The sequence below is a fragment of the Balaenoptera acutorostrata genome, chromosome 1 (genome assembly GCF_949987535.1).
Source record: "Balaenoptera acutorostrata chromosome 1, mBalAcu1.1, whole genome shotgun sequence".
NCBI lineage: Eukaryota > Metazoa > Chordata > Mammalia > Artiodactyla > Balaenopteridae > Balaenoptera > Balaenoptera acutorostrata.
Window position 1 is genome coordinate 38381628 of NC_080064.1, and position 27280 is coordinate 38408907.

The 27280-nt window shown below is 38.0% G+C and overlaps 1 protein-coding gene across 13 annotated transcripts in view; it reads left to right on the forward strand.

Moving 5' to 3' along the window:
- Positions 1–27280, forward strand: part of MAST2 (microtubule associated serine/threonine kinase 2) — a 204901-nt gene that overhangs the window by 114122 nt on the left and 63499 nt on the right. The window contains exons 1-2 of one of the 13 annotated variants that reach the window (XM_007164533.2): positions 40–293; positions 3077–3271. The exons of the other annotated variants lie outside the window; for them this stretch is intronic. Of the exons in view, the coding sequence (XP_007164595.2) occupies positions 247–293; positions 3077–3271 (242 nt within the window). The 5' untranslated portion in view covers positions 40–246. Of the gene's footprint in view, positions 1–39; positions 294–3076; positions 3272–27280 lie in introns of those variants that run through there. 13 annotated transcript variants of the gene reach the window in all.

A 27280-nucleotide genomic window follows, 5' to 3' on the forward strand; every position in this document is an offset into this window, starting at 1 on the left:
CAGCTGATGCATTTGGGATCTGGGACTCCTCACTCTGCCTCACTGCTGCGTTTTGTGCTCTTGGGTCTTTTTAAGGGGGGGTTCTGAAAATCATGTTTTTGAAACAAAGTGCTTTAATTTTTCTCTTATATTTGGGAAGCCTTTGTAAGTTTCTTTTGGTTTATGACTGCATACCCCTTGTGTGAGAGAACTTCCTGCCAAGATTCCAAGTGTGAGAGGGCAAAAGCTTGAGTAGCCAGGAAAATCATGAAACGGAGGAGAGAGAGACTGGGAGCACCATGCCTGCGGATTCAGTAAGGAGGCTGGGGTCTCTGAGTGGAAACTGGCAGGTGTCAGGAAAAGAACTAATGCCAACTAACACGCCTTCATTTGCTTGGAAGAGACTCTGGTTTGGAGATGCCTGTCAGGAAGAGGGCTGAGCTGGCTTAATAGATTCAAGGTCAAAACAGTGATCCCTGGCAGAGGCATATGGGGTTTTCTAATTCTGAAAACTGAGTTAGATGTCTTTTAGTGATTCTTAGGTACTTGGGAAGCTGGGTTAACAGTGAAGATCTTTTTTTCCTGTCTTGCAAGCAAATGTGTATTTAAAGTTAATGCCAAAGCCCCATGAATGTGAGAAACAAATGGAAATGAAAGTATCTCTGCCTTTGACTAGAGAGGGTATTGTATTTCTGCCCTTGGCTTGTCAGCTCAGGACCTCAGATCTCTACCCTTGCAGATCCAAGCCTGAGTCTTTTAGGGTGTGACCTGAATTTTATTTCTATGTTGACCAATATAGAAATAATACTTAGGTAAGGATTTTGAAGCTGGGGAATGGAAGAAGACTTCCACTTCAGGGTAGCTTTCCCAAGAGCTGCTCAGGCTTATTTAATGAAGAAGTACTGAGTGAATTGATCAGCAAATTAGGGAACCAGGGAAAGAAGTGCCCTAGGGTCCATGCCACCTCAGCGATCTGTCTTGAACTGCCTTTGCTGTAACTCACAGGGCAGAGGGAGAGCACTTCAGATTTTCTTCCCCTGAAGGATAGTGGTTACGTGGAGACAGCATAGCTACTCAAGTAGGCAGACTTTGTCAGTGGGCTTCCTTTGGGTCGTTGCCCTTCCGTGCTAGTGGATGCTCATTGATTGAACTGATGATTCTACCAGACCTTGGAAAATCAAACTTGTTTGAAGTATATAATTGGAAGGATTGGCACACTTTAAAAAAATGGTTTAGCCCCACATTAAAACTATGAAGTAAAAGACCACAATAGAGAAGCTTCATCAACTAAAGTGTCATTTAAAGTAAAGATAACTTGTGAGCAAAATTGGAAAAATTTCAATTAAGTTTGTAGTTTAAGAAAACATAAGGGGTTAAAAATCATGCTCACTGAACATTAGTGTACTGGTAATTGTAATCATTGTATCTGTTTTAGTGACTTTGAATTTGGGTTACGAAAACTCTCCCTGAGGATCTAGGAAGTAGTTTATCAATCACCTTTCCTTTTCCAAACAATCCTTTTTAGACTCTAGGCCCAGAGTCTAACCAGTTTGCAGAGTGGTAATTAAGAGCAAAAAAAGAATGAGATTTGGTTTTCATAGATTTTTTATAATCCTTATTATATATTCATCAAATGGCTAAGCCTCGTCTTATGTGATAAGATTTAAGACTCCAGAATTTTGTAAAAGCAATATTATTCAGGTTAACAAGAAAGATGTCTTGTTGTATGTTCTGATTAGCTCTAGCTTATATATACTGTTGACCCTTGAACAACTTATACCGCAGATTTTTTTCAATAAATATGTCCTAGGGTACTACACGATCCACAGTTGGTTGAACCTGCAGATGCAGAACCTCAGATACGGAGTGCCGACTGTGAAGTAGGCGGATTTCCAACTGCGAGGGGTGTTGGCACCCCTAACCCCTGTGTTGTTCAAGGGTCACCTGTACTAGGGAGCTGATTTTTAAAATTCCTTAGATTCTTAAAATTATTTAGAGCTCTTTAGCAAAGTGAAAATTCTTTTTGAAAGTGAAAAATTAATCAAAAATTAATATTTTGCTTGTAATTTAAAAAATATGTTGTATTTGTAGAAATTTGGATATGCATGTAATTTTAAATAGTTATCTGCCATCCACTTTCCTATCCTATTATATCCTCATATTAAATACTCATCTGAGAAATATGCTGGAGCCAGCTAGAGGGATAATACATAGGAAGGTGAAGATTTCCTTTGAATATATGTAATTAAACACAAGCAGGATGTCACCAAATCCAAACAGGCAGCAATAACAATACAGGAAACTAATATCATTTTAAAACAGGTGCTTATGTGATACTTAATTTTTTTCCTATCTTGGAAATAAAATATTGTAGTTAAATGTGGTATTTGTATAGAAAGCTATGCCACTACTATAGCAAATTAAATGCTGTGCATCTGTCATTTATTTTTCATCATCTGTGACAAGTCTATAAATGGTCAACAAAATAGAAATTCATATTTACCATCTGTCCGTTTTCAGTCTAATGATCTCACTTAATAGTCTTCTTTAGGACTTAACATGTCAAGATGGATAGATTGTTTTTAGGGGGAAAAAGTAACCTGCAAAACGAAAATTTAAATAGAAGCAAAATTTATTATACAGAGTAAAGTAACATTATTTGGTGTACTCCTTAGGCAGAAGTTAGCTAAGTAACTTGGTATTATTGTAAATGTAATCTAACAACTTAAAAACTATTAAGAATGTTTTACTTTTATTGACATACACATGTTTCTAGGAAATTTTAGTCATTGAACACAAAATATTATCTACTGCTTGCTAATTGATGAGTTACAGTAAATTTACAATATTTTCCCAGAAGCCAATCTAAATACTTTGAATATCCAAAGCTTAAATTTTTGGTTTTAATTCTGTGGATTAAGTTTTAGACTCAGTGGTCATTCTGTGCCAGCATTGGTACTGGGTATGATATTTGAGAATGGTTTTTGACCACTTACTTTTCTTGAGCCTCTTGCCTAAACTAACCCATCTTGAATGTTTCTTTTTGGCTGAGAAATTATCACTGACTCTGTCTTCTTCTACTGTGGTACCTTGTCAGAATCTCTGCTCTTTGTCGAGGATCTGAAGTAAACCGGCTCATACTTTCACCCACATCGGCTCCAACCCTATCCCTCACTAAAGTCCCATTTAGTGCTGATTGTCCTCTGGCTACTTCTCCTCTTGCCTTCTTCCTGAACACACAAGCCCACAGCAGTCCTGGCAGTCCCAGTTCCAGCCGCTCACTGCAGTGGAGGTAAGAAACCTGCTGTGATAAACGTGGGCCTTGGTGATTGCTTCTGGCCTGATAGGTAAAACCTAGACCTTTCTCCTTAATAATGGGGAGAAATGGAATGAAAGTTATGGCCCTCTGTGAAAGGAATTTCACAGATCTCTGTTACATTCAAAATTAGGGAGAAAATAGTGTAGCATATCAGTAGTTAGATAATTGTGTGTCCATCTTAACTGATGGACAGCCCTGTAACCACCCCATAGGAGAAGCATAGCATGACAGGATGCTAGAGCTCTCTGAGGGTTAAATAGTCCAAACCCACATTTTACACAAAAGGAAAATTTGATTCCAAAACAGGTTAGGGGATTTGTTCAGGTTGCTGAAAATAACCGCCTCCGCATTTCTTCCTGTCTTCCTTATGTTCAATGTTATTTGAGTACATACTATGTGCTGGGCACTGTTTTAAGCATGAAGGACCAAACCGTGATCACAAAGAGGTAAAGTCCCTGCCCTCAGGGAGCTTAGATTTTAGTGGAGGGAGGCAAACAAATTAGTGAGTAAATATTTAACAGATGGACATAAGTGATACTGAGAAAATAGAGTAGGCTAAGGGCAATAAGAAATGTGGGGCCCAGGGGTTGACATTTCATATAAGATGGCCAGGGAGGTCCTCAGTGATAAGTTGACATTTGAGTAAAGACCTGAAAGAAGTCACAGAGCCAGAATAGTGGTATCTGAAAGAAGAGTGTTTCAGACAGAGGCAACAGTAAGTGCCTAAGACCTGACCTAAGAGCTTGCTTTGTGTGTTCTTTGTGCAGCAGAGTCCAGTGAAGCTCGTGTGGAATGAGTTAGGTGGTGAGAGGTGGGAAATGAGGTCTGAGATGTAGTGGGAGCCAGAGATAGTAGGGCTTTAAAGCCATTATAAGGATTCTTACTTTTATGCTCAGCAAGATGAGAAGCTATTGACGGGTTTAAAGCAGAAGAATGTCATGATCTGACTTAGATGAAAAGAATCATTATGGTTATAGTTAGAAGGCTACTGTTATATTCTAGGTGAGAGACAGTGGTTTGAACCCACGATGGTGCAGGTGGTAAGAAGTGGTCAGATTTGCGGATCTATTTTGGAGGTAGAATTGATAGGATTTGTTGATGGATTAGACGCAGAATTTGAGAAGAAGATGAGTTAAGGATAACTGAAGGTTTGGGGCTGAACAGCTAGAAAATTGGAGTTACCATGAACTGAGACTGGGAAACTGCAAGAGATAGCTAATTAGACATTCAGTTAGAGATATGTGAGGTCTGGGCTAAAGACCTGTAATTAGGAATTGTCAGTGTATAAGTGAAATGAATCATTAGGTTTGTGAGATCATCCAGTGAGTAGAGAAGGAGGAAATGTCAATGGATTGAGCCCTGGGGTGATCTGACTTTAAGAGGTTGGCCATTACCTTTATTACCTTCTTTGAAAAACCTCTGTTCCTCTTTTAGGCTTATGTCATTCCATTTTTTCTTTTATCCATGCTCATTGCTGTCATCCTCTAATTTAGTTTTGTTCTCTGAATTCACATTCAGAATCTAGGACAGAATCAGTTTTTAATGAACACAGTGATGAATCTAAATTCTGCAAAATCCTTACCACATACATGTGCCTAATGAACATGCTGTTATTTAGCAATTGAGCAAATACAGGTCGAAAGAAGAGAAAAATGATTCCAGTAAACAATGTAAATAAGTGAAGAGAATTCTAGAGCTACTGGCAGTGAATTTGACCTCTATTTAAAAATAGATGGGGCTTCCCTGGTGGCACAGTGGTTAAGAATCCGCCTGTCAATGCAGGGGACACGGGTTCGAGCCCTGGCCCGGGAAGATCCCACATGCCGCGGAGCAACTAAGCCCGTGCACCATAACTACTGAGCCTGCGCTCTAGAGCCCCCGTGCCACAACTGCTGAAGCCCGTGTGCCTAGAGCCCATGCTCTGCAACAGTAGAAGCCACCGCAATGGTAAGCCTGCGCACTGCAACAAAGAGTAGCCCCTGCTCGCCGCAACTAGAGAAAGCTGCGCACAGCAACGAAGAACCAAAGCAGCCAAAAATAAATAAATAAAATAAAATAAATTAAAAAAAAAAATAGATGACCCAGGAAAGAGGGAACTAGGATCTACATACTGCCACCATACAGTGGCCATATTGGGATGTCTTTTATTTCCATGGAGTATAACTATTTTTACGGGCTGAATTGTGTCCCCCTAAAATTCATATGTTGAAGCTTTAACCCCCAGTACCTAGAATATGACTGTATTTGGAGACAGAGTCTTCACACAGGTAATTAAGGTTAAATATGGTCATTGGGGTAGGCTGTAATATGACTGGTGTACTTATAAGAAGAGTAGATTAGGTAGGACACAGACACAGAGGGAGAAGACAACCATTTATAAGCCAAGGAGTGAGGCCTCAGAAGAAACTAACCCTGCTGACACCTTCTAGTCTCCAGAACTGGTAGGAAATAAATGTCTCTTGCTTAAGCCACCCAATCTGTGGTAGTTTGATATGGCAGCCCTAGCAAACTAACACAACTGTTGAGGCTTTTGGTTACATTGCCGGAAAGGGCTAGAAATAGTAATTAGAACTGGCCCTGCTCAGAATCTTAACCCTTTTTATTGACTGCATCTTGGTGATGACTTAGGACCTTACAAATTGTTGTCCATAGTAATTTGAAGGACAATCAAGGCATGGTTTTAAAATGATGCCCACTTTAACTCTTATACTACATTTCCATTTTTTCCTTGATGAGAAGGGATGGGTCTGTTATAGACAGGCCTTGATGCTAGCTCTCAAGTGTCCTGGATGGGTATGATCAACCTTAAGAGGCATAATAAATATGATTGTGATTTGGGTTGAATTAATTAACCTTGAACATTTAGTCAACTTGTACATCTTCTAAGAATATGATTCTAGCCTGCTGATTGGTGCTGAGACATGGGTATTGCATTGTGGATATAACCCTATTTGAAGGAGTACTAGATATGGTCCTTGGTGTAATTGATGCCCCTAGAGAGAGGAGGCAGTTGTGTCTTTGGCCATTCATTGGAGCTGTAGACCTCCTGGGGATAGAAGTTTGGTCTTGGCAACTTCCTGGAACATAGAATGGCTTAGGTTGTGGTTCAGTTTTAAATTGCCATCATCTTTGTTGGCCCTAAAGTGCAGCAAGAAATCCTCGTTAGAGTGAACTTTGTATTGGAAGGGTTCTGGCTGTAGCTTACTGCCTACTGCATAGGAATTCTTTTCATATAGTCTCTAGTGAAAAAGCTATTCTTTGGTTGAATATCTTCAGCAACAAGAAGTTCACTATTGAAGTTTGCAGCTGGGACTAATTCAGCCCGCTGTCCCCTCCTGTGTCACATGTGTGAGAAGCTTTCTGTAGACTTTTATGGCAAAGGACAGGTGTTCCTTTGGGCCTCCTCCAAAACTAGGCAGCCTTTGAAACCCTTTTTTGGTAGTGTCAAGATTGTTTCCTACCAAAGAGAAAGCACTATTTTCACTTTACCAACACCTGCTTGTCTTATCTGTCTTTTTTTAAACTGCTTTTCAAAGTAACTCTAAAAGAGGAACGTCTCCAGAACTTGTTCTTATCCTGGCCCTGTTGTAGGCAAATCACTTCACTTCTTTCTGTCTCAGTTTTCTACATTATTAAACTGGGGATGGTGATAGCACGTCAGGTGTTGCTGTCAGGATTAGATGAGTCAACACATGTAAAATTGTTCAGGATAACAATTATAGTTGCTATAGCAGTTATTTTGCTATTTTTGTTAGAAAATTCACATGTTGCTGATCCTCACACTTCATGTTGCTTCCATTAATTTTCCTTTGGCTTCCATTAGTTTTCTCATATTCTGATTTTCCCTTGAGTAGCTCTAGGTATCACTTATCATTATGTCCTGCCCATGGAAGCTTTGTCATTGGCTAAGATAAGGCAGTGGCAGCTGGGTGCTCTCCTGCCCTCTTGCGCAGGCTCACTAATTATTGCAGCTAAAACTGACCTGTTGGGGCACACCAGGACATGGACTAAAACAAGAAACACTGAATTACATTCTTTTTTGGGCCATATTTTGGCAGTGGGAAAAGTCCATCAAAACAGGTTTCAAGGTGTTTCCCCCTTCCCACCCCCCACACCCCCCTCTACCATGTAAGGGAAAGAACAGCTTGTGAGTATATTCAGATGTGATTCTCCTGTTAGGGAAGGGAAAGTACTTTTTCTTTTTTTAATGGAAGTAATGAAGAATACTAGCTGTGATTTAACCTCAGGAAACTTTATATGGGAGAGAATTATTCATAGATCCTGGTTTCAGTGACTCTGAATAAACATAATGGTTGTATTGGGCAAGATGTCAAAGGCTTGTTCTTGGATTAAGAGCAGGAAGCTGAAGGTTTCTAGGGTATTTCTGTTTCTGTTAGTAGGAAAATTTTGTTTTCTGGAAAACTCACTCTCTTTTTTAGACTTTGTATTATGGAAAATCTCCATAATATTCCAAAGTAGAGAGAGTAGTCTTACATCTCCAGAATCTATGTTATCAAGCCATGGTCAATATTATCTCATCTACATCCCACCTATTCCCCCCACACTCAATTATTTTAAAGCAAATTCCATGTCATTTCATCTGTAAATATTTCAGTTTGTATCTCTAAAGGTAAGAACTCTTTAAAAACATAAGCATATTACCATTATCACACCTAAGACAATTAATAATAATTTATCAATATCATCAAATATCCAGTGTTCAAATGTTTTATGACGGTTTTTTAAAAATCAATATCCAAATATGCCAACACAGTTCATTTGATTACTTTATCTCTTAGGTAGGGTGACCATATAATTTATTATCTAAACTAGGAAACTTTTAATAATGAAAGAGGACTCTATTAAGAGTTATACTGGGACAACAGACATAAACCTGGGTTGTCACGGACAAATTGGGATGTCTGGTCACTCTACTTTTTTTTTTTTTATAAATTTATTTATTTTATTTTTGTCTGTGTTGGGTTCGAACCCGCGTCCCCTGCATTGGCAGGCGGATTCTTGACCACTGCACCACCAGGGAAGTCCAAGGTCAGTCTACTTTTTTTTTTTTTTTTGGCTGCACTGGGTCTTTGTTGCTGCCTGTGGGCTTTCTCTAGTTGGGGCGAGTGAGGACTGCTCTTTGTTGTGGTTCACGGCCTTCTCATTGTGGTGGCTTCTCTTGTTGCAGAGCACGGGCTCCAGGCGCCTGGGCTTCCATAGTTGTGGCACGCGGGCTTAGTAGTTGGGGCTCGTGGGCTCTAGAGTGCAGGCTCAGTAGTTGTGGCGCATGGGCTCAGTTGCTCCGCGGCATGTAGGATCTTCCCAGACCAGGCATCGAACCCGTGTTCCCTGCATTGGCAGGCACACTCCCAACTACTGCACCACTAGGGAAGTCCCTGGTCATTCTACTTTTAAAAGTTTCTTTCAGTCTAGGTTTTCCCATTCTCTGTTTTTTTTTTTTTTCTTCCCTGCGTTTCATTTGTTGAAGCAACTGAGTTGTTTGTCCTTGTATACTTTCCCACATTCTGGATTTTGCTGATTGCATCCCTGAAAGGTATTTAACATGTTCTTATGACCTCTATATTTTCTGTAAACCTGGGGCTTGATCTGATTCTGGTTTGATTTGGGGGCCTGGGGAAGCATACTTAATACAGTAGTTGATGCAGTGTACAGCTATTAGGAGGCAGGTAATGTCAGGTTTCTCCCTTGTTTTGATAGTAGAGGCCATTGATAATTATTATTTAGATCGTTTATTTTATTAGGAGTTTGCAAAACAGGTGATATTCCCATTCCTTTTCCATTTATTAGCTACAATACTTACATGAAAGGAATTTCCCCCTTGTTATGTATTTGTTACCCTAGGGTACAGTTAGGTACCCTTGCTCTTTTTTTTTTTTTTTAATTTTTATTGGAGTATAGTTGATTTACAATGTTGTGTTAGTTTCTGCTCTACAGCAAAGTGAATCGATTATACAGGTACATATATCCACTCTTTTTTAGATTCTTTTCCCATAAAGGTCATTACAGAGTACTGAGTAGAGTTCCCTGTGCTAAACAGTAGGTCCTTATTATCTATTTTATATATAGCAGTGTGTATATGTCAATCCCAGTCTCCCAATTTATCCCTCCCTTCTCTTTACCCCCGGTAACTATAAGATTGTTTTCTACATCTGTGATCCTATTAGGTACCCTTACTCTTTTTTTTTTTTGGCCTTGCTGCATGGCATGCGGGATCTGTTACCCGACCAAGGATCGAACCCATGCTCCCTGCAGTGGAAACACAGAGTCTTAACCACTGCACCGCCATGGAAGTCCCTGGGTACCCTTACTCTTGAGTCAACTTAATTAGACTCTTTCCTGGGCCTTCAACCTGACACCTGAGTGTCACCAGTTTCTTGGTAGGTGTTTTATAACTACTGCTTTGTAGTAAAGATTGTTTAGCCAGAGAAGTACAACTGGAGATTTTTGTCTGTGTGAAGGCCCTTGGGGCTTGCCATTTTAGTAGCTGCTGACTGAATGCTCAGCTGAGCAAAACCTTGGCTTCCTCTTTTGGCTCCTAGTAGTCATCCTGGGACAGGCACCTTGTCATACAGACTCTTGTTATGTAGGTGTTCTGAGAGGTAAAAACTGATCCAGGTAGCAGGAACCCAGGAGCCAGGCAGCTGCAGAAGATAAATGTTATTTGTTAAGTTTCTTTAGGAGGGCCACTTGTAGCAGCTTCTCTTTCATGCCTCTGGATGCTACAGGAGGAGGGGCCACTGCTTATCCTGACTGCCTCAGGGACTAGGGTCAGTCCCTTTCCCAGTCTTGATAGATAGGATAGGTTGGGGCTTAGAGAGTCCTTCTGTTGAGGAACTAGTACACTAGAGAAAGAGAAACACAAATAATTTTCAATGATCCTTGGCATATAAGAGTTAATTTTCATGGTGTATCTTCAGGATAAACTCCTAGAACTGGGGATGCTGAGTCGAAGAATAAATGCATATGTAGTTTTATTAGATATTGACCAGTTTCACTTTAGTGGTTGTATCATTTTGTATTTCCATCAGCAGTGTAAGAGAATGTCTATTTGCTCAGTGCCTTGTCAACAGAATGTATCATCAAGCTTTTGAATTTTTGCCAATCTGATGGGTGAGAAATGGTTTCTCAGAGTAGCTAGCTAAAAAAAGTCATGCTAAAACGTTCCTTAAGGATGAATAATTTATTTCCCAACCTTATGTGGAGGGAAGTAATTTTCCTTTTCTAGGAAATTGAAGTGGATGCACCCATTTTTCCATTCAACTGTATACTAGGCCCTCTGAGCAGGAGTATAGGTCCAAGTTGGCAGTAGGAAAGTTCCCAGAATGTGTTGGAGAAAGAGAGAATGCTTTTGATACAGAAAGCTTTCGGCCTTATTCATCTCCATTACAACCATTCCCAGAACTTTTCAGGCGATTTCTCTGGACTTTAGCAGAAATATTTTTAAAAAATAATTTCAAAATTTCAAGGATAGTTCAAAGAACCCTCCAGCCCACAAACCAGTGGTCAGCAAACGCCATGGGCCAAATACTTTCTGCCACCTGTGTTTGTGTAGCCCATGCATGAGCTGAGAATGGATTTTACCATTGAAGGGATTTTTTTTTTTAAAGGACTATGTGACAGAGACCACATATGGCCCTCAAAGCCTAAAATATTTATTATCTGGCCCTTTTCAGAAAGAGTTTGCCAACCCTTGCCCTAACCCATTTGACAATCAGTTCCTGACATGCTATCCCATCACCCCAGAATACTTCAGAGTGTGCTTACCACAGAGATTTTTTCATGATTACAATACAGCCATTAAAATCAGGAAATTAGCGTTGATAAATACCATCATCTAATTCACAGACTTAATTCATATTTTACCAAGTGTCCTAGTAATGTCTTTTATATTTTTTCCAGGATCGTGTGTTATAATTTTATTATTTTTTTTGTCTCCTTCAATTTGGAATAATTCTGTGGTCTTTTCTCAACTTTTATGACCTTGACACTTTTGAAAATTACAGGCCAGTTATTTGATAGAATGTCCCTTAATTTAGGCTTGTCTGATATTTCCTCAGTATTAGATTTGGGTAATGCATTGCTAGGGAGGAAAAACTTTTCCTGTACCCTCTTAATTCGGTGCCTGGGGGCCTGTGACAAAAGGCAGATCAACAGGAGAAAAGGCATACAATTTTTATTAATATTTACACGCATGGGATTTCACAGAAAAGAAATTAAACTCAAAGAAGTGGTTAGACTCCGAAGCTTATATACCCTTTTAACAAAGGAAAGAAGGTTTGAACTTCAAGGGATGATAAATCGTGGGGAAGTAACTAGGAAATATATGGGGAAACTAATGGAAGATAAGGTCTGTTTACACAAATGCATCATAGCTCTTCTCTACCTGGTACAAGGGACACCTTCCTCAAAGGAAAATTTGCTGGATTTTAGGCAGATAAGGGGAGGGCAGAGAATTCTTCCCGTATATGTTGATTTTCACTTATCTTCAGCTTAAAATAATCCTTTTGCCAAAGTAGCATATTTTTGGGAGGCATATTCTGATCCCCTTCAGCATCTTTGACAGGAACATTACTATTCCTGAAAAAGGATGGTGTTTCTTCTTCTCCTTCAGTCCTATTAGGTGATACAGGCTTTCATTTTTTCTCATTACTGTGAAGTTAACTTTGATCACTGATTCAGGTGTGTCTGCTAGGTTTCTGTGCTGTAAAGTTACTCATTTTCCCTTTGTAATTAATAACTATTTTGTGGGAAGGTTCTTGAAATTATATAACTATCCCATTTCTCACCAAATTTTAACCCACTGTTTTTAACATCCATTTATATTTCTTGGCTGAGTTATTATACTGTGCTGGTTGCCAAATAGTATTTTTCTAATTCCAGCATCCTTTCTACATTCATCAGTTGAAATTGCACTGTAAAGAAAAGCTTTCTCCTCTCCCTGTTCATTTTTTCACTTATTTTATTATATCAGCATGAACTCAATGGGCTCTTATTTTATTTAATGGGTTATAATCTATTAATGTCATTATATATTTTGATGCTCAAATTGTACCATATTTGGTCAAGGGGAGTCTCTTCATACTGGCTTCTTTGTCTTTTTGACACGTCTCCATCATTATTTGGGAACTTGCTCTTTCTGGCCTGTCAAGATGATACTGGCTGGCTTATTTTGTGCCCTCCCTGCCCTAGCCCTTGAATTAGTCATTTCTCCAAGGAACACGATTGCTTTTAAAAGCCAAGATATGGGTGGTAGGCATGGTTGCTGATATTCGGGTTCACTGTTCCCAGAGAATGTATACACGTAACATGTATATATCTTTCTAAATTTCTTGATCTCTATATATTGAGAACTATAAGCTAACATTGACATCTTTACTTCCAATTCTAGTTCATTCTAGTTTTTTCCATTTCCATATTTGTAACTCCTTTCTTTGATAGTGAGAAACCTGACTCCCGTTACCCTCTATGTACTTACTTGATAACTTCTTCCCGTATGAAACCAGTCTGGCTTTGTAATCACTGACTTCCTGTGTATTTGCCCTCCTCAGCTTGCTGGATCTCCAATGCCCTATGCCAAACTGACACCACTGTTCTCTGCAACCGGACAACCTCCTTACCCTCGTCAGTCTTCTCTGACATCCCACGCCACGCACCGTCCCCCCAACCCCCAACTACTCAGCCATCATCATTATATAATGGTTTCTAGACTGAATTATTCAGGAAGGAAGCGGAGGAGGGAGGATTCTTAGGTTCACTAAGTACATCAGATGCACTCTCAGGAGCCTGCATAATTAAAAAAAAATAAGTTTACTGAGATATAATTTACATACTGTAAAATTCACCAATTGTAAGTTATCCAGTGGTTTTTACTAAATTTATAAAATTGTGCAGCCATCACCAGAATCTAAATTCAGAACATTTCCATAATCCAAAATGTTTCCTTGTGCCCATTTACAGTTAATCCTACTCTTTCTCCCAGCCTCAGGCAACCACTGATCTGATTTTGGTTATATAAATTTGCCATTCCTGAACATTTAATATAAATGGAATCATACTCCTTGTAGTTTTCTTGTTTCTGGCTTCTTACGTTTAGCGTAATGTTTTTGAGTTTTATCCATGTTGTAGCATGCATCAGTAGTTCATTCCTTTTGTTACTTAATAATGTTCCATTGTATGGATAGACCACATCTTGTTAGTTCATTCTTCAGTTGATGGACAGCTGGATTGTTTCCAGTTTGGGACTATTATGAGGAAATGTTGATGTGAACATGTGTGTACATGTCATTGTGTGGACATACGTTTTCATTTCTCTTGGGTAGAGTCCTAGGAATGGAATTGAGTTAGTTTATGCCTAACTTTTTAAAATACATATATATAAATTTATTAATTTTTATTTACTTATTATTTTTGGCTGTGTTGGGTCTTCGTTGCTCTGTGCGGGCTTTCTCTAGTTGCAGCAAGCGGGGGCTTCTCTTCGTTGCGGTGTGCGGGCTTCTCATTGTGGTGGCTTCTCTTGTTGCGGAGCACGGGCTCTAAGCATGCGGGCTTCAGTAGCTGCGGCGCATGGGCTCAGTAGTTGTGGCTCGTGGGCTTAGTTGCTCTGCAGCATGTGGGATCTTCCCGGACCAGGGCTCGAACCCATATCCCCTGCATTGGCAGGCGGATTCTTAACCACTGCGCCAACAGGGAAACCCTAACGTTTTAGAAAGTTGTATCATTTTATATTCCTACCAGTAATGTTTGAGGGACCATTTTTTTACATCTTCACCAACACTACATATTCTTTTTGCTTGATTATAGGCAAAAATTTCTCTCGGCAGTATGTTGTAGTTTCCAGTGTACAAGTCTTACACTTCTTTTGTTAAATTTATTCCTAAGAATTTTATTCTTTCTAATGCTATTGTGAGTGGAAGTGTTTCTTAATTTCATTTTCAGGTTGTTGGTTGCTAGTATATAGAAATACAGTTAGCTTTTGTGTATTCATGTATCCTGTGATCGTGCCAAACTTGTTTATTGGTTTTAGCAGTCTTTTTTTTTTAATTCCTTGAGATTTTCCACATACAGGATCATTTTATCTGTGAATAATAACAGTTTTACTTCTTCTTTTCCATCCTGGATGATTTTATTTTTTATTTTTAACTTATTGTACTGGCAAGAAACTTCAGTACACTGTTGAATAGAATAAGCAAAAGCAGACATACTTGCCTTTTTCCTTCTCTTAGGGAAGAAAGCATTTTGTCTTTCACCATTAAATATGTTAGTTGTGAGGTTTTCATAGGTGCCCTTTATCAGGTTGAGGATGTTCCCTTAACTTTTCTGAGTTTGTTGAGAGCATTTATTGTGAATGTGTGTTGGACCTTTGTTAAAAAATGTGTTTTCTGCATCTGTTGAGATGATCATATAGTTTTTGTCCTTTATTCTATTAATATGGTATAATATATTAATTGATTTTAAACCAACTTTGCAAAGGATAGATCCCATAGTTTAGAATCCTTTTGCTTTTTCTTTCCCTTCCCTTCTATTTTTCTTCTCTTTTAAAATGGTTTTTAAATTTTATTTTCATTTTTAACTGTGACTTAATATAAAGAGCATAAAATTTGTCATTTTAACTATTTTTAAGTGTATAGTTCTGTGGCATTAAGTACATTCACACTATTGTGCAGTGTCACTCCCATCCATTTCCAGAATACTTTCATCTTCCCAAACTGAAACCCTGTATCCATTAAACACTAATTCCCCATTCCTTCCTCTCCCAGCCCTTGGTAACCACCATTCTACTTAACTTTCTTTATGAATTTGACTACTCTAGACATCTCATATAAGTGGAATCATAAAACGTTTGTTCTTTTGTGACTGGCTTATTTCACTTAGCATAATGTCTTTAAGGTCATTGCTGTTGTAGCATGCGTCAGAATTTCCTTCCTTTTTTAGGCTGAATAATATTCCATTGTGTGTATATACCACAATTTTCCTTATCCATTCATCTGTTGAGGACACTTGGGTAGCTTCCACCTTTTGACTATTGTGAATAATGCTACTCTGAACATGGTGTACAGATATCTGTTTGAGTCCTTGCTTTCAGTTCTTTTGGGCATGTGCCCAGAAGTGGAGTTGCTAGATCATACGGTAATTTTTTGTTTAATTTTTTGAGGAACCGCCCTACTATTTTCCACAGCAGCTGCACCGTAGTGCATTCCCACCAGCAATGCATAAGTGTTCCAAATTCTGCACATCCTAGCCAGCACTTGTTATTTTCTGTTTTTATAGTTGTTGTTTATAATAGCCCTGATGAGTATGAAGTGGTATCTTATTGTGGTTTTGATTCGCATTTCCTTAATGATTAGTGACATGGAGCAGGTTTTCCTGTGCTTGTTGGCCATTTGTATATCTTCTTTGGAGAAATGCCTATTTGTGTCATTTTAAAATCTGGTGTTGTTTATTGTTTTTGTTGTTGTTTTTTAGTTGTAGGACTTACTTATACATCCTGGATATTAATTTTTTATAGTATCTTTGTATAGATTTTGTGCTAGCTCCTTTTGAATTACTAATTATTTTTGAAAGAGGTATGTTCTTCCTAATCTACATGTTTACAAGAAGTTTGTGTAGAAGAAAGACCAGGACAGTGGATTAGACTGTTAAGTAGTATCTGTGGTTTACAGTGAAGCTCATTATATTGCAGTTTTTTTCCTCTCTAGCTGTAAGTCTGTCTTTAGGCCACTGCACTATGGTACTAAATAGGGTCCAGGAAATAAGCTCACACAGCCATCCATTCACTGTGTCTTGAATGGGTTCCTTAGTACTGTCTTTTTGATTGTGTTAAAGCTAGAGTTTACCTCATCTAATTGAGGTACAATTGACATAATATTATATTAGCTTCAGGTGTACAGTGTATGATTCAATATTTGTATGTATTGCGAAATGATCACCCCAATAAGTCCAGTTAACATCCGTCACCATACACAGTTGTAATTTTTTTTCTTGTGATGAGAACTTTCAAGATCCACTCCCTCTCCTAGCTACTTTCTAATATGTAGTACAGTTATTGTTAACTATAGTCATCATGCTTCCATTAAATCCCCAAGACTTACTCATTTTATAACTGGAAATTTGTACCTTTCAACCCCCTTAACCCATTTTGCCCACCCCTTCACACTCCCTGCCTCAGGCAATCACCGATGATGTGTTCTCTATATCCATAAGCTCAGACATATTTGTTTCTTTGCTTTAGATTCCACGTAAAAGTGAGATTATATGCTATTTATCTTTTTCTGTCTGACTGTTTCACTTAGCATAATGCCCTCAAGGTCCATCCATGTTTTTACAAATAGCAAGACTTCATTCTTCTTTTTAAAAATTTTTTTTCAATTAAAAAACATTGAAGTAGAGTTGATTTACAATGTTGTGCCAATCTCTGCTGTACAACAAAGTGACTCAGTTACACACATAGAGACATGCTTTTTTTAATATTCTTTGCCATTATGGTTTATCCCAGGATATTGAATATAGTTCCCTGTGCTATACATTAGGACCTTGTTGTTTATCCATTCTAAATGTAATAGTTTGCATCTACCAACCCCAAACTCCCAGTCCATCCCTCTCCCTCCCCCACTCCCCTTGGCAACCACAAGTCTGTTCACTATGTCTGAGTCTGTTTCTGTCCTGTAGATAGGTTCATTTGTGCCACATATAAGTGATATCGTATGGTATTTGTCTTCCTTTTTCTGACTTATTTCACTTAGTATGATAATCTCTAATTGCAACCATTGCTGCAAATGGCATTATTTTGTTCTTTTTTATGGCTGAGTAGTATTCCATTGTATATATGTACCACATCTTCTTTATCCATTCATCTGTTGATGGACATTTAGGTTGTTTCCATGTTTTGGCTATTATGAATAGTGCTGCTGTGAACATAGGGGTGCATATATCTTTTTGAATTATAGTTTTTAGACTTCATTCTTTTTCATGGCTGAATAATATTACTCTGTGTGTGTGTGTGTGTGTGTGTGTTTCTCTTTATCCGTTCATCCATTCAGTATCTTATAATTCAGTATCTTGAAATTTTTATTTATAAAACATTGAATTAAATTTTCCCATATTCAACTATTCTTGTTCCATTATTGCCAGTTTTGATTCATTAATTTTTTTAATATTTTATGTTATTCATTTATACTTATGATGATCTAAAACATTCTGTATTTGCAAGTCTTTTTCAGATTTCTATTAATTGACTCCTATCCCATGGAAATTCATCTTCCCATTATTGATTTTATTGGCTGACTTTCTTACCATCAGATTTTTTTAAAGTGTTTTGGTTATTATTGTGACTGGTAATTTGTTTTCTGTGTAGTTATTGCTCACATAATGCAAGTACTGACAGTTTCATGTCTTTCCATTCTATCCTCAGCTTTTTGAGTTTTGTTTTTACTTTCATTGGCCAGAGCTTCTGGTATTAGGTTCAGGGGTAGCAATGAGAGCAGGCACCCTTGTTTTTTTTCCCTTGACCTTAAAAAGTAGTATATCTAAAGTCTCTCCCTTGAGTATAATAATTTTCTTTTAAATTTTGAGTAAAGGTCTTTTTTTTTTTTTTTTAAATTAATTAATTTATTTATTTTTGGCTGTGTTGGGTCTTCGTTTCTGTGCGAGGGCTTTCTCTACTGTGGCAAGCGGAGGCCACTCTTCATCGCGGTGCGCGGGCCTCTCACTATCGCGGCCTCTCTTGTTGCAGAGCACAGGCTCCAGATGTGCAGGCTCAGTAGTTGTGGCTCACGGGCCTAGTTGCTCCGCGGCATGTGGGATCTTCCCAGACCAGGGCTCGAACCTGTATCCCCTGCATTGGCAGGCAGATTCTCAACCACTGCGCCACCAGGGAAGCCCAGGTCTTTTTTAAAATTAAGAAAATTTCTTAATTTTTCTTTAAAACTTTCTTTGAGTTTTTCTTTAAATCCTGTTAAACTTTATCAAATACCTTTTCTCTCTGAAATGTTGATACATTTCAATTATACAATATAAAAAAATCACATTTGCTAATTTTGCCATCACTCTCATCAGAAAAGTCTAAATATTGGGAAGCTGTCAAACTCATAAGTTTTTCAAAAATCTGATTTTTACTTAAAAGGTCGAATTTTATCGTTGGCAACAAATACTATCAGTTGTTTGTTAAAGTAATAGGCTTATTTTGTTCATTTCAAGAAAGTCTTTGCAGATACTTAAGTCTGAATTACTGTGAAATGATGTTCATGAAAAAAGTGGCTGACAGCTGAACCAACAGCACAAGTGGCTTCTTCAAGATAATCATTGTACTTTGATAATTCAGCAGTAAGTAGTGTTTTATGCATACTTCTTATTGTGTCACACAGAGTATTTAAAAAATAGTCAAGATTTATTAATTACTAATTTTTATTTCTGTGACAAATAATTCTGAGTCAATATAGATTTTTTTTAAGATTTTTTTTTTTTTAAACTGCAAGTGAGTGGTGGCAAAAAATACAATTGACTATTAGAACTATTTTGGTTCCACTTGTGCTGAGGTGCCAGAAGTTTTGCCCACTATTGCTGCTGTAACATCGCTGCAAATGTCACCCAGTGAAAAAAGTAAATAATGTCTCAGTATTCTTATGAAAATAGATTTGACATTGCTGTCCTTCTGAAAGGGCCTCAGGATCCTTCAGGGGTTTGCAGACCAACTTGATCATGATATTTTTTAAAATTAAACTTGCTAAAATTGTATAGAATTAAAACATGCATGCTTATAAAGGAAATAGACATATAATTTTCTTAGGCTGTTGTTATCCGGTTTTGAATCAAAGTTATACTAATGCCATAAAACAACTTAGGCAGCTTTCCAACTTATTCTGTTTTCTAGCACAACTTTATAATAAGACAAGGATTACTTGTTCCTTGGAAGTTTGTTAGTTATCTCATGTAGAGAGCTACCTGGCTTGTGGTAGGAGTTGTGTGGAGATGCCCAATAAATTCTATGATGGAAGGTTATACAAAATTCAGTGCTGGTGTATGGAAACCAGTCTTTAATTCTGCCCTGGAGAACTCAGTGAAGGCTTTAGAGAGAAGGAAGTTCGTGAGTTGAGAATAATTAACATAAATTTGTCAGGTAGTCATTTGAGACAAGGATATTTAAGGAGAAGCAATAGCATGTGCAAGGGAGGGGAGACATAACTGGGGTGTAGAGCATATAGAGAGTGGATTTGTGAGGAGGTGATGATGAGCAGGACAGATTGGCAAGGGGCTGGCCATATCATGAAGTGCCTTGAATAGCATGCTAATAACTAATTTAGATATTTATTTATTTGACATGTGAGGTGATCATTTACTAGTTTTCTTTAAACTACTGTAGCTTAGAATTGAACCATGGTTGTACCAATTAACATGCAATATAATTACTACTATTACATTACTGATTGCTACAAATTTCTTTTCCTACTCCAGCCATCCCCCTCCTGTTCACTTTACATATGTGTAAGCCACCCACATTTTAAATTTAATTTTTATTTTGTTGAAGTAATATATGGACATAATTTCAAAAGTCAGTGACTTCTTTAAGGCTTGTAAAAGAAAACTAGATATTCTCTTACCCCACTCTTACCATCCTTAATTTTTCCTTCTCAAAAGTAAGCACTTTAAATTATTTCATGTTAGAAACAAAAAAAGAAGACACCAAACAAAAAAAATTATTTCATCTATATCAGTGTCAATTATGACTTCATAACTATTATCCTAGTTCAAGCACTGTATGCTGTGATTATGTTTGTTTTCTTTTACAACTTTTTGTTTTCTTGAGGGTTATAATTACCTCACTTTTGCATTGCTTCATATTTTATGTAGAATTCATTTGTTCATCCCCAAATTTCCCATCAGAAGTGTAAAATGCAGTAGGTTACATTAAATGATCTAATGATCCTCCCCGTCACCCCCATCATTACTCCTAGAACCCTCTCATCTTCCGCTCCAGTCTATCTTGATTATTCTCTAGTCTTCTTGCATAGTTGCCATCATGGTATTACCAGTACCTCTTTCCACTGTGGCTTTTAATAAGTTCCCCAGATCTTCTGCCTTCCTCTTAGTCAAGTCCTTCATTTTGGTGGACCATAGACACCCAGATTCTTTTTTTTTTTTTTTTTTTTTAATACTTTTTCAGCTGCACCGCACAGCATGTGGGATCTTAGTTCCCTGACCAGGGATGGAACCTGCGCCCCCTGCATTGGAAGCTCAGAGACTTAACCACTGGACCACCAGGGAAGTCCTGGCACCGGGATTCTTTTTTTTTTTTTAAGTTTTAACTTTGGGTTTTGTTTGTTCTTCTTCCTCTAGTTCCTTTAGGTATAAGGTTAGATTGTTTATTTGAGATTTTTCTTGTTTCTTGAGGTAGGATTGTATTGCTATAAACTTCCCTCTTAGAACTGCTTTTGCTGCATCCCATAGGTTTTGGATCGTCGTGTTTTTGTTGTCATTTGTCTCTAGGTATTTGCTGATTTCCTCTTTGATTTCTTCAGTGATGTCTTGGTTATTTAGTAACGTATTGTTTAGCCTCCATGTGTTTGTGTTTTTTACGTTTTTTTCCCTGTAATTTATTTCTAATCTCATAGCGTTGTGGTCAGAAAAGATGGTTGATATGATTTCAATTTTCTTAAATTTACTGAGGCTTGATTTGTGACCCAAGATGTGATCTATCCTGGAGAATGTTCCGTGTGCACTTGAGAAGAAAGTGTAATCTGCTGTTTTCGGATGGAATGTCCTATAAATATCAATTAAATATATCTGGTCTATTGTGTCATTTAAAGCTTGTGTTTCCTTATTAATTTTCTGTCTGGATGATCTGTCCATTGGTGTAGGTGAGGTGTTAAAGTCCCTCACTATTACTGTGTTACTGTTGATTTCCTCTTTTATAGCTGTTAGCATTTGCCTTATGTATTGAGGTGCTCCTGTGTTGGGTGCATATATACTTACAATTTTTATATCTTCCTCTTGGATTGATCCCTTGATCATTATGTAGTGTCCTTCCTTGTCTCTTATAACATTCTTTATTTTAAAGTCTATTTTATCTGATATGAGTATAGCTACTCCAGCTTTCTTTTGATTTCCATTTGCATGGAATATCTTTTTCCATCCCCTCACTTTCAGTCTGTATGTGTCCCTAGGTCTGAAGTGGATCTCTTGTAGACAGCATATATATGGGTCTTGTTTTTGTATCCATTCAGTGAGCCTGTGTCTTTGGTTGGAGCATTTAATCCATTCAAATTTAAGGTAATTATCGATATGTATGTTCCTATGACCATTTTCTTACTTGTTTTGGGTTTGTTTTTGTAGGTCCTTTTCTTCTCTTGTGTTTCCCACTTAGAGGAGTTCCTTTAGCATTTGTTGTAGAGCTGGTTTGGTGGTGCTGAATTTTCTTAGCTTTTGCTTGTCTGTAAAGCTTTTGATTTCTCCGTCAAATCTGAGTGAGATCCTTGCCGGGTAGAGTAATCTTGGTTGTAGTGTCTTCCCTTTCATCACTTTAAATATATTGTACCACTCCCTTCTGGCTTGTAGAGTTTCTGCTGAGAAATCAGCTGTTAACCTTATGGGAGTTCCCTTGTATGTTATTTGTCGTTTTTCCCTTGTTGCTTTTAATAATTTTTCTTTGTCTTTAATTTTTGTCAATTTGATTACTGTGTGTCTCGGCGTGTTTCTCCTTGGGTTTATCCTGCCTGGGACTCTCTGTGCTTACTGGACTTGGGTGGCTATTTCCTTTCCCGTGTTAGGGAAGTTTTCGACTATAATCTCTTCAAATATTTTCTCGGGTCTTTCTCTCTCTCTTCTCCTTCCGGGACCCCTATAATGCGAATGTTGTTGCGTTTAATGTTGTCCCAGAGGTCTCTTAGGCTGTCTTCATTTCTTTTCATTCTTTTTTCTTTATTCTGTTCCATGGCAGTGGATTCCACTGTTCTGTCTTCCAGGTCACTTATCCGTTCTTCTGCCTCAGTTATTCTGCTATTGATTCCTTCTAGTGTATTTTTCATTTCCGTTATTGTATTGTTCACCTCTGTTTGTTCTTTAATTCTTCTAGGTCTTTGTTAAGCATTTCTTGCATCTTCTCGATCTTTGCCTCCATTCTTTTTCCGAGGTCCTGGATCATCTTCACTATCATTATTATGAATTCTTTTTCTGGAAGGTTGCCTATCTCCACTTCATTTAGTTGTTTTTCTGGGGCTTTATCTTGTTCCTTCATCTGGTACATGGTCCTCTGCCTTTTCATCTTGTCTATCTTTCTGTGAATGTGGTTTTCGTTCCACAGCCTGCAGGATTGTAGTTCTTCTTGCTTCTGCTATCTGCCCTCTGGTCCCGACACCCAGATTCTTAAAAGGCACCTATGTTCAGTATATATTGCCTGAGTTCTCTTCCCTCACATATCTAAGTTTCTTCAGCTGTGGGCCTCTGAAGACCAAGGATTGATTACATTCATATATTTTAGTCCTTCCAGTGCCTGGCCTAGAACCTTGAAATTAACTATCACTAAAAATGACTGGGATATAGTGTTTGACTACTGAAAGTGGGGGCTTAGTTCTAAAAGTAGCCTCTGTATCCATAGCTGCCTCATAGAAACAGCCATGGATACAGAGGCTATCCTGTATAGATTAGAAGTGTTCTAATCTTCTCTATTAAGGAAACTTGGGCACAGGCCAGACAGCTGGGCTATTTATTGAGGGAGGAGGCAGAAAAGAAGGGTTGTTACCAATTCAGGGTTTAACCTGGATATTGGACAAACATATGGAATGCTTAAAAGATATTTTGTGTTTCCCTTTAACCACTGTCTCTCAGAGAAGCTGGTCTGGAAATGTAACCTGGGAGTGGGCTTATAAATTGGAACTTCCAAAGAAATCTGGAAGCCATGGGAACTAGTAAAGACAAACCAAATATACCACAACTTCCCAGACACTGTGTAATTAGGGATAGCCTTAGACTACTTCATTTTACCGAGGCCCATATTTGTAGTGGAAGTGTACTCCATTCAAAGAAAAAATCTCTAGTCTCATTGGCCACTTTCCTTTTATCACCAAGAAATGCACTGCTTTAAGAATGCATTACAGGACTATTCTCTCCCATTCATTAGTTATCCAAACAATAATAACTGTGTATCAGCCACTGTCCTGGGCACTGGAAATATAGACACACTTAGAATACACAAATTCTGAAGCATTGCCCACTCTAGGGCTTTTAAATTTCTCTGCCAGGTTTATTCAGTTAGAACTCTGGGAATGTGAACGTCAACTACAGTCAGCAATGACAGAACTATCTAGTTTTCTAGGTGGTGAGCACAACTCTTTTTTCATCTTGAGACTGGGGTTGGGGACATGTTGCTGCTGCCCTGTTAGGGAAACTTCCCACTGTGTCACATGATTCCGGAGAAGGAGATTGCGCTGGCTTACATTTAGCCAGTTACCCACTTTCCTCATGTTTTTTACTTTAAAACTTGATTCAGGGGCTTCCCTGGTGGCGCAGTGGTTGAGAATCCGCCTGCCAATGCAGGGGACACGGGTTCGAGCCCTGGTCTGGGAGGATCCCACATGCCGCGGAGCAACTAGGCCCGTGAGCCACAATTACTGAGCCTGCGCGTCTGGAGCCTGTGCTCCGCAACAAGAGAGGCCGCGATAGTGAGAGGCCCGCGCACCGCGATGAAGAGTGGCCCCCACTTGCCGCAACTAGAGAAAGCCCTCGCACAGAAACGAGGACACAACACAGCCATAAATAAATAAATAAAAAACAAAAAAACTTGATTCATTCCAAGCATTATGGGTCTCTTTAATCCATGGTGGTACCTTGGACATTGGCATTTGAGCTTTAGAGGTAAATTTATTTCTTTTCTCTGTAAGTTAGTATTGTTGCAGGACCGTGTTGCTGAGACTTTTATGTCTGGCTATTATATTCTGCCAGGAGCTGAATCATGGTTCCTTTGCATTGTTGCTGGTCTTTTGTTCTATAACACAGTGAAGGGATTCAGGATTGGCCAGTGTAGAGATAATCTGTACCTCTTTGTATTTTGTCTGGATCAAGAGAGTTCTTTGCTGTACCTTGTTGATATTGACAATGGTAGCCAAGATGGTCATGACTAAAGAATTTGGTGAGAGCATAGTCTTTGCTGAGTCTCTGCCATAGCCAGTCTCCTCTCCAGTATTTGTGTCTTTGTCAAAGTTCTGTTCCAATCCCTAAGGTAGTTTTTTTTTTTTCTTCCTTTTTCCCCAGCTTCATTGAGGTATAATTGACATTTAATATTGTGTAAGTTTAAGCTGTACAATGTGATGATTTGATACACATATATATTGTGAAATGTTTACCACAATATGGTTAGTTAACACATCCTTCACCTCACATAATTATCATTTTGTTATTATGGTGAGAAAATTAAAGCTCTACTCTCACAGCAGCTTTCAAGTATATGATACAGTATTGCCAATCATAGCCACCATGCTGTACGTTAGATGCCCGCCTAGGGTAGTTCTTAATAACCTATCTGTCCATCCATTTTCTCTCCCCTGAAGTTAGTCAAATTATGCAAAATACCCTTGTTTTTCTGGATATGTGCCTTCTGAATCATCTTTAGGATGGAGACCCACATTAAGAAAGTCCTAGGGCAAAGAGAAAATAAGTTACATTAGGCTTTCAAAAATTATTGGTACGTTATTGTGACCTAGGGCAAGCTACTTAGCCTCTCTGTTTCAGGTTCCCTGTCTGTATAAAGTGGATTATAGTAGTACCTGCTTCATAGGGTGTGAGATACTACATGCAATGCTTTAAACAGTGCCCAGTTAGCACTTAATAAATGCTAGCTATTATGATTATTGTTTTAAATGCATAGCTAAATTCAGTAGAATGTGAGGAAAATCCCAAGTGACCTAAATCTAAGAGGGAAAACAACACCTCAACAGTGGGAATCAGTGTTGGGACTTCCAAGAAAGAGGGCCAAGGAGGAGGTATATTATATTAGTCTTGATATCCGTTAGGGGAAAAAGGATGAGGCCTTGGGCTTGTTTAGGGTAGGGAGACCCTAAGTTAGGGTAGAATTGAGACCCCACATATAATTAGGACACTCAAAGGACTTTACCCTCAGTGTAGGAATGCACTAGGAAAACAGTTTGCCCACGGACATGGAGAGATGAAAGGAAGTTCTTTAATCTCATCTAGGTTTTAAGTAGGCTCTTAGTAAGAAATAAAAAAAGTCTCCTTGAGAATTTTAAACTATAGACCTTTATTCAACTGAATTTGAAGCCTGGAGTTTATACCATATGTATGGTCTTAAGAGCTGATTCTGGGCTGTAAATAACTCCGACAAATCTGTCAGAAACAAATTCAAAAAATTTTTAAAGACATATCTTCAAATCAGGTAGCACAAGATTCCCATAAAGCCACACTAAATAAAGGTGAGTTTACAGTACAAAACTATAGACCATACAAGGAAGCAGTCCACCACATGTGAAAATCAGAAGAAAAAAGAAACAGTAAGATTAGACCCTAAGAACTTTAGAAAGTAGCATTATGAATGAAAACTGTAAAATAAGTGTATGTAAAGTGAATAAAATATAAATGGAGACAAAAATGCGAGAACAAAAGACATTTAATTTTAAAAGATCAGGCATATTTTGAAAAAAATGACAATTAGAATTCAAGGAATTAAATACATTGTAACATTGAATTTGAAAACTCAGTAGTCAGGTTATATAGTAGAGCTGTGGACAAAGCTAGTAAAATTTTATCTAAAGTGCAGCACAGAGATGGAAAGATGTAAAATATGAATGAGAACTAAGAAATATGGAGCATACAGTAATAAGGTCCAACAGAATATAGAGAAATGGGGGAAAGGCAGTACTCATAGAAATAATGATTGAGACCTTCCAGAATTGATTAGAAACCAGAATAACATCATGGAGCACAATAGGTAAAAATAAATGTCCATCTAGGTACATTGCAGTAAAATTTCAGAACCAAAAAACAGAGGTCTTCAAAGGAACTAGAGAACCCTCAAGAATCCACAAAAGCAAAAAGAGCTCTAATGAATGAGTTCAGCAAGGAAGTTTACCTAAGAAAATTGAAAATATATTGTACACACAAATACACAAATATTCACAGCAACATCATTTAAAATATCTAACGAGTAGAAACAACCCAAATTGTCCATCAGTTTATGAATGGATAAATGAAATGTTGTATATTCTTCACACAACAGAATATTATTCAGCCATAAAAAGAAATGAAATACTGACAAATACTTCAACATGGATGAATCTTGAAAACATGCTAAGCGAAAGAAGCCAGGCTCAAGGCCACATGATATATGATTCCATTTATTTGAAATATCCAGAATAGGTGGAATCCATAGAGACAGAAAGTACTTTGGTGGTTGCCTGGGAAAGATGGGGATGGAGAGTGACTGCTTTATGGGTACAGGGGTTCTTTGGGGGATAATGAAAATGTTCTGGAATTAGCAGTGGCGGTTGCACAGCCTTGTGAGTGTACTAAAAACCACTAAATTATACACTTTAAAAGGTTGAATTCTATGGTATGTGAATATATCTAAAAAATTATGGTTTAAAAAAACAAAGCAGCGAGAGAGAAAAGAAAAATTAACTACAAAAGAACAGCAATCCTAAGAGCAGGCTTCTCAATAGCAATAGCAGGAGCCATAAGACAATGGAATAATATCTTTAAGATATTGAGAAAAAAGTTACTCCCAACAAGAGGTTGTAGAATTCCATACCTGTGTAATTATCGTTGGAAGTCACTGAGAAAAATAAAGCCATTTTCAGACAAACAGTGAAACTGAGAAAGTTTATCAATATCAGATTCTCAGTGAAATAATCACTTAGAAAAGAAGAAAGAAAGACAAAAGTTGTGAGATCCAAGAGGGAATGCTGAGCAAAGAAATTGGAAAGTATGAGTAAATCAAAGCAAGCAATTATTGTATGAAACAAT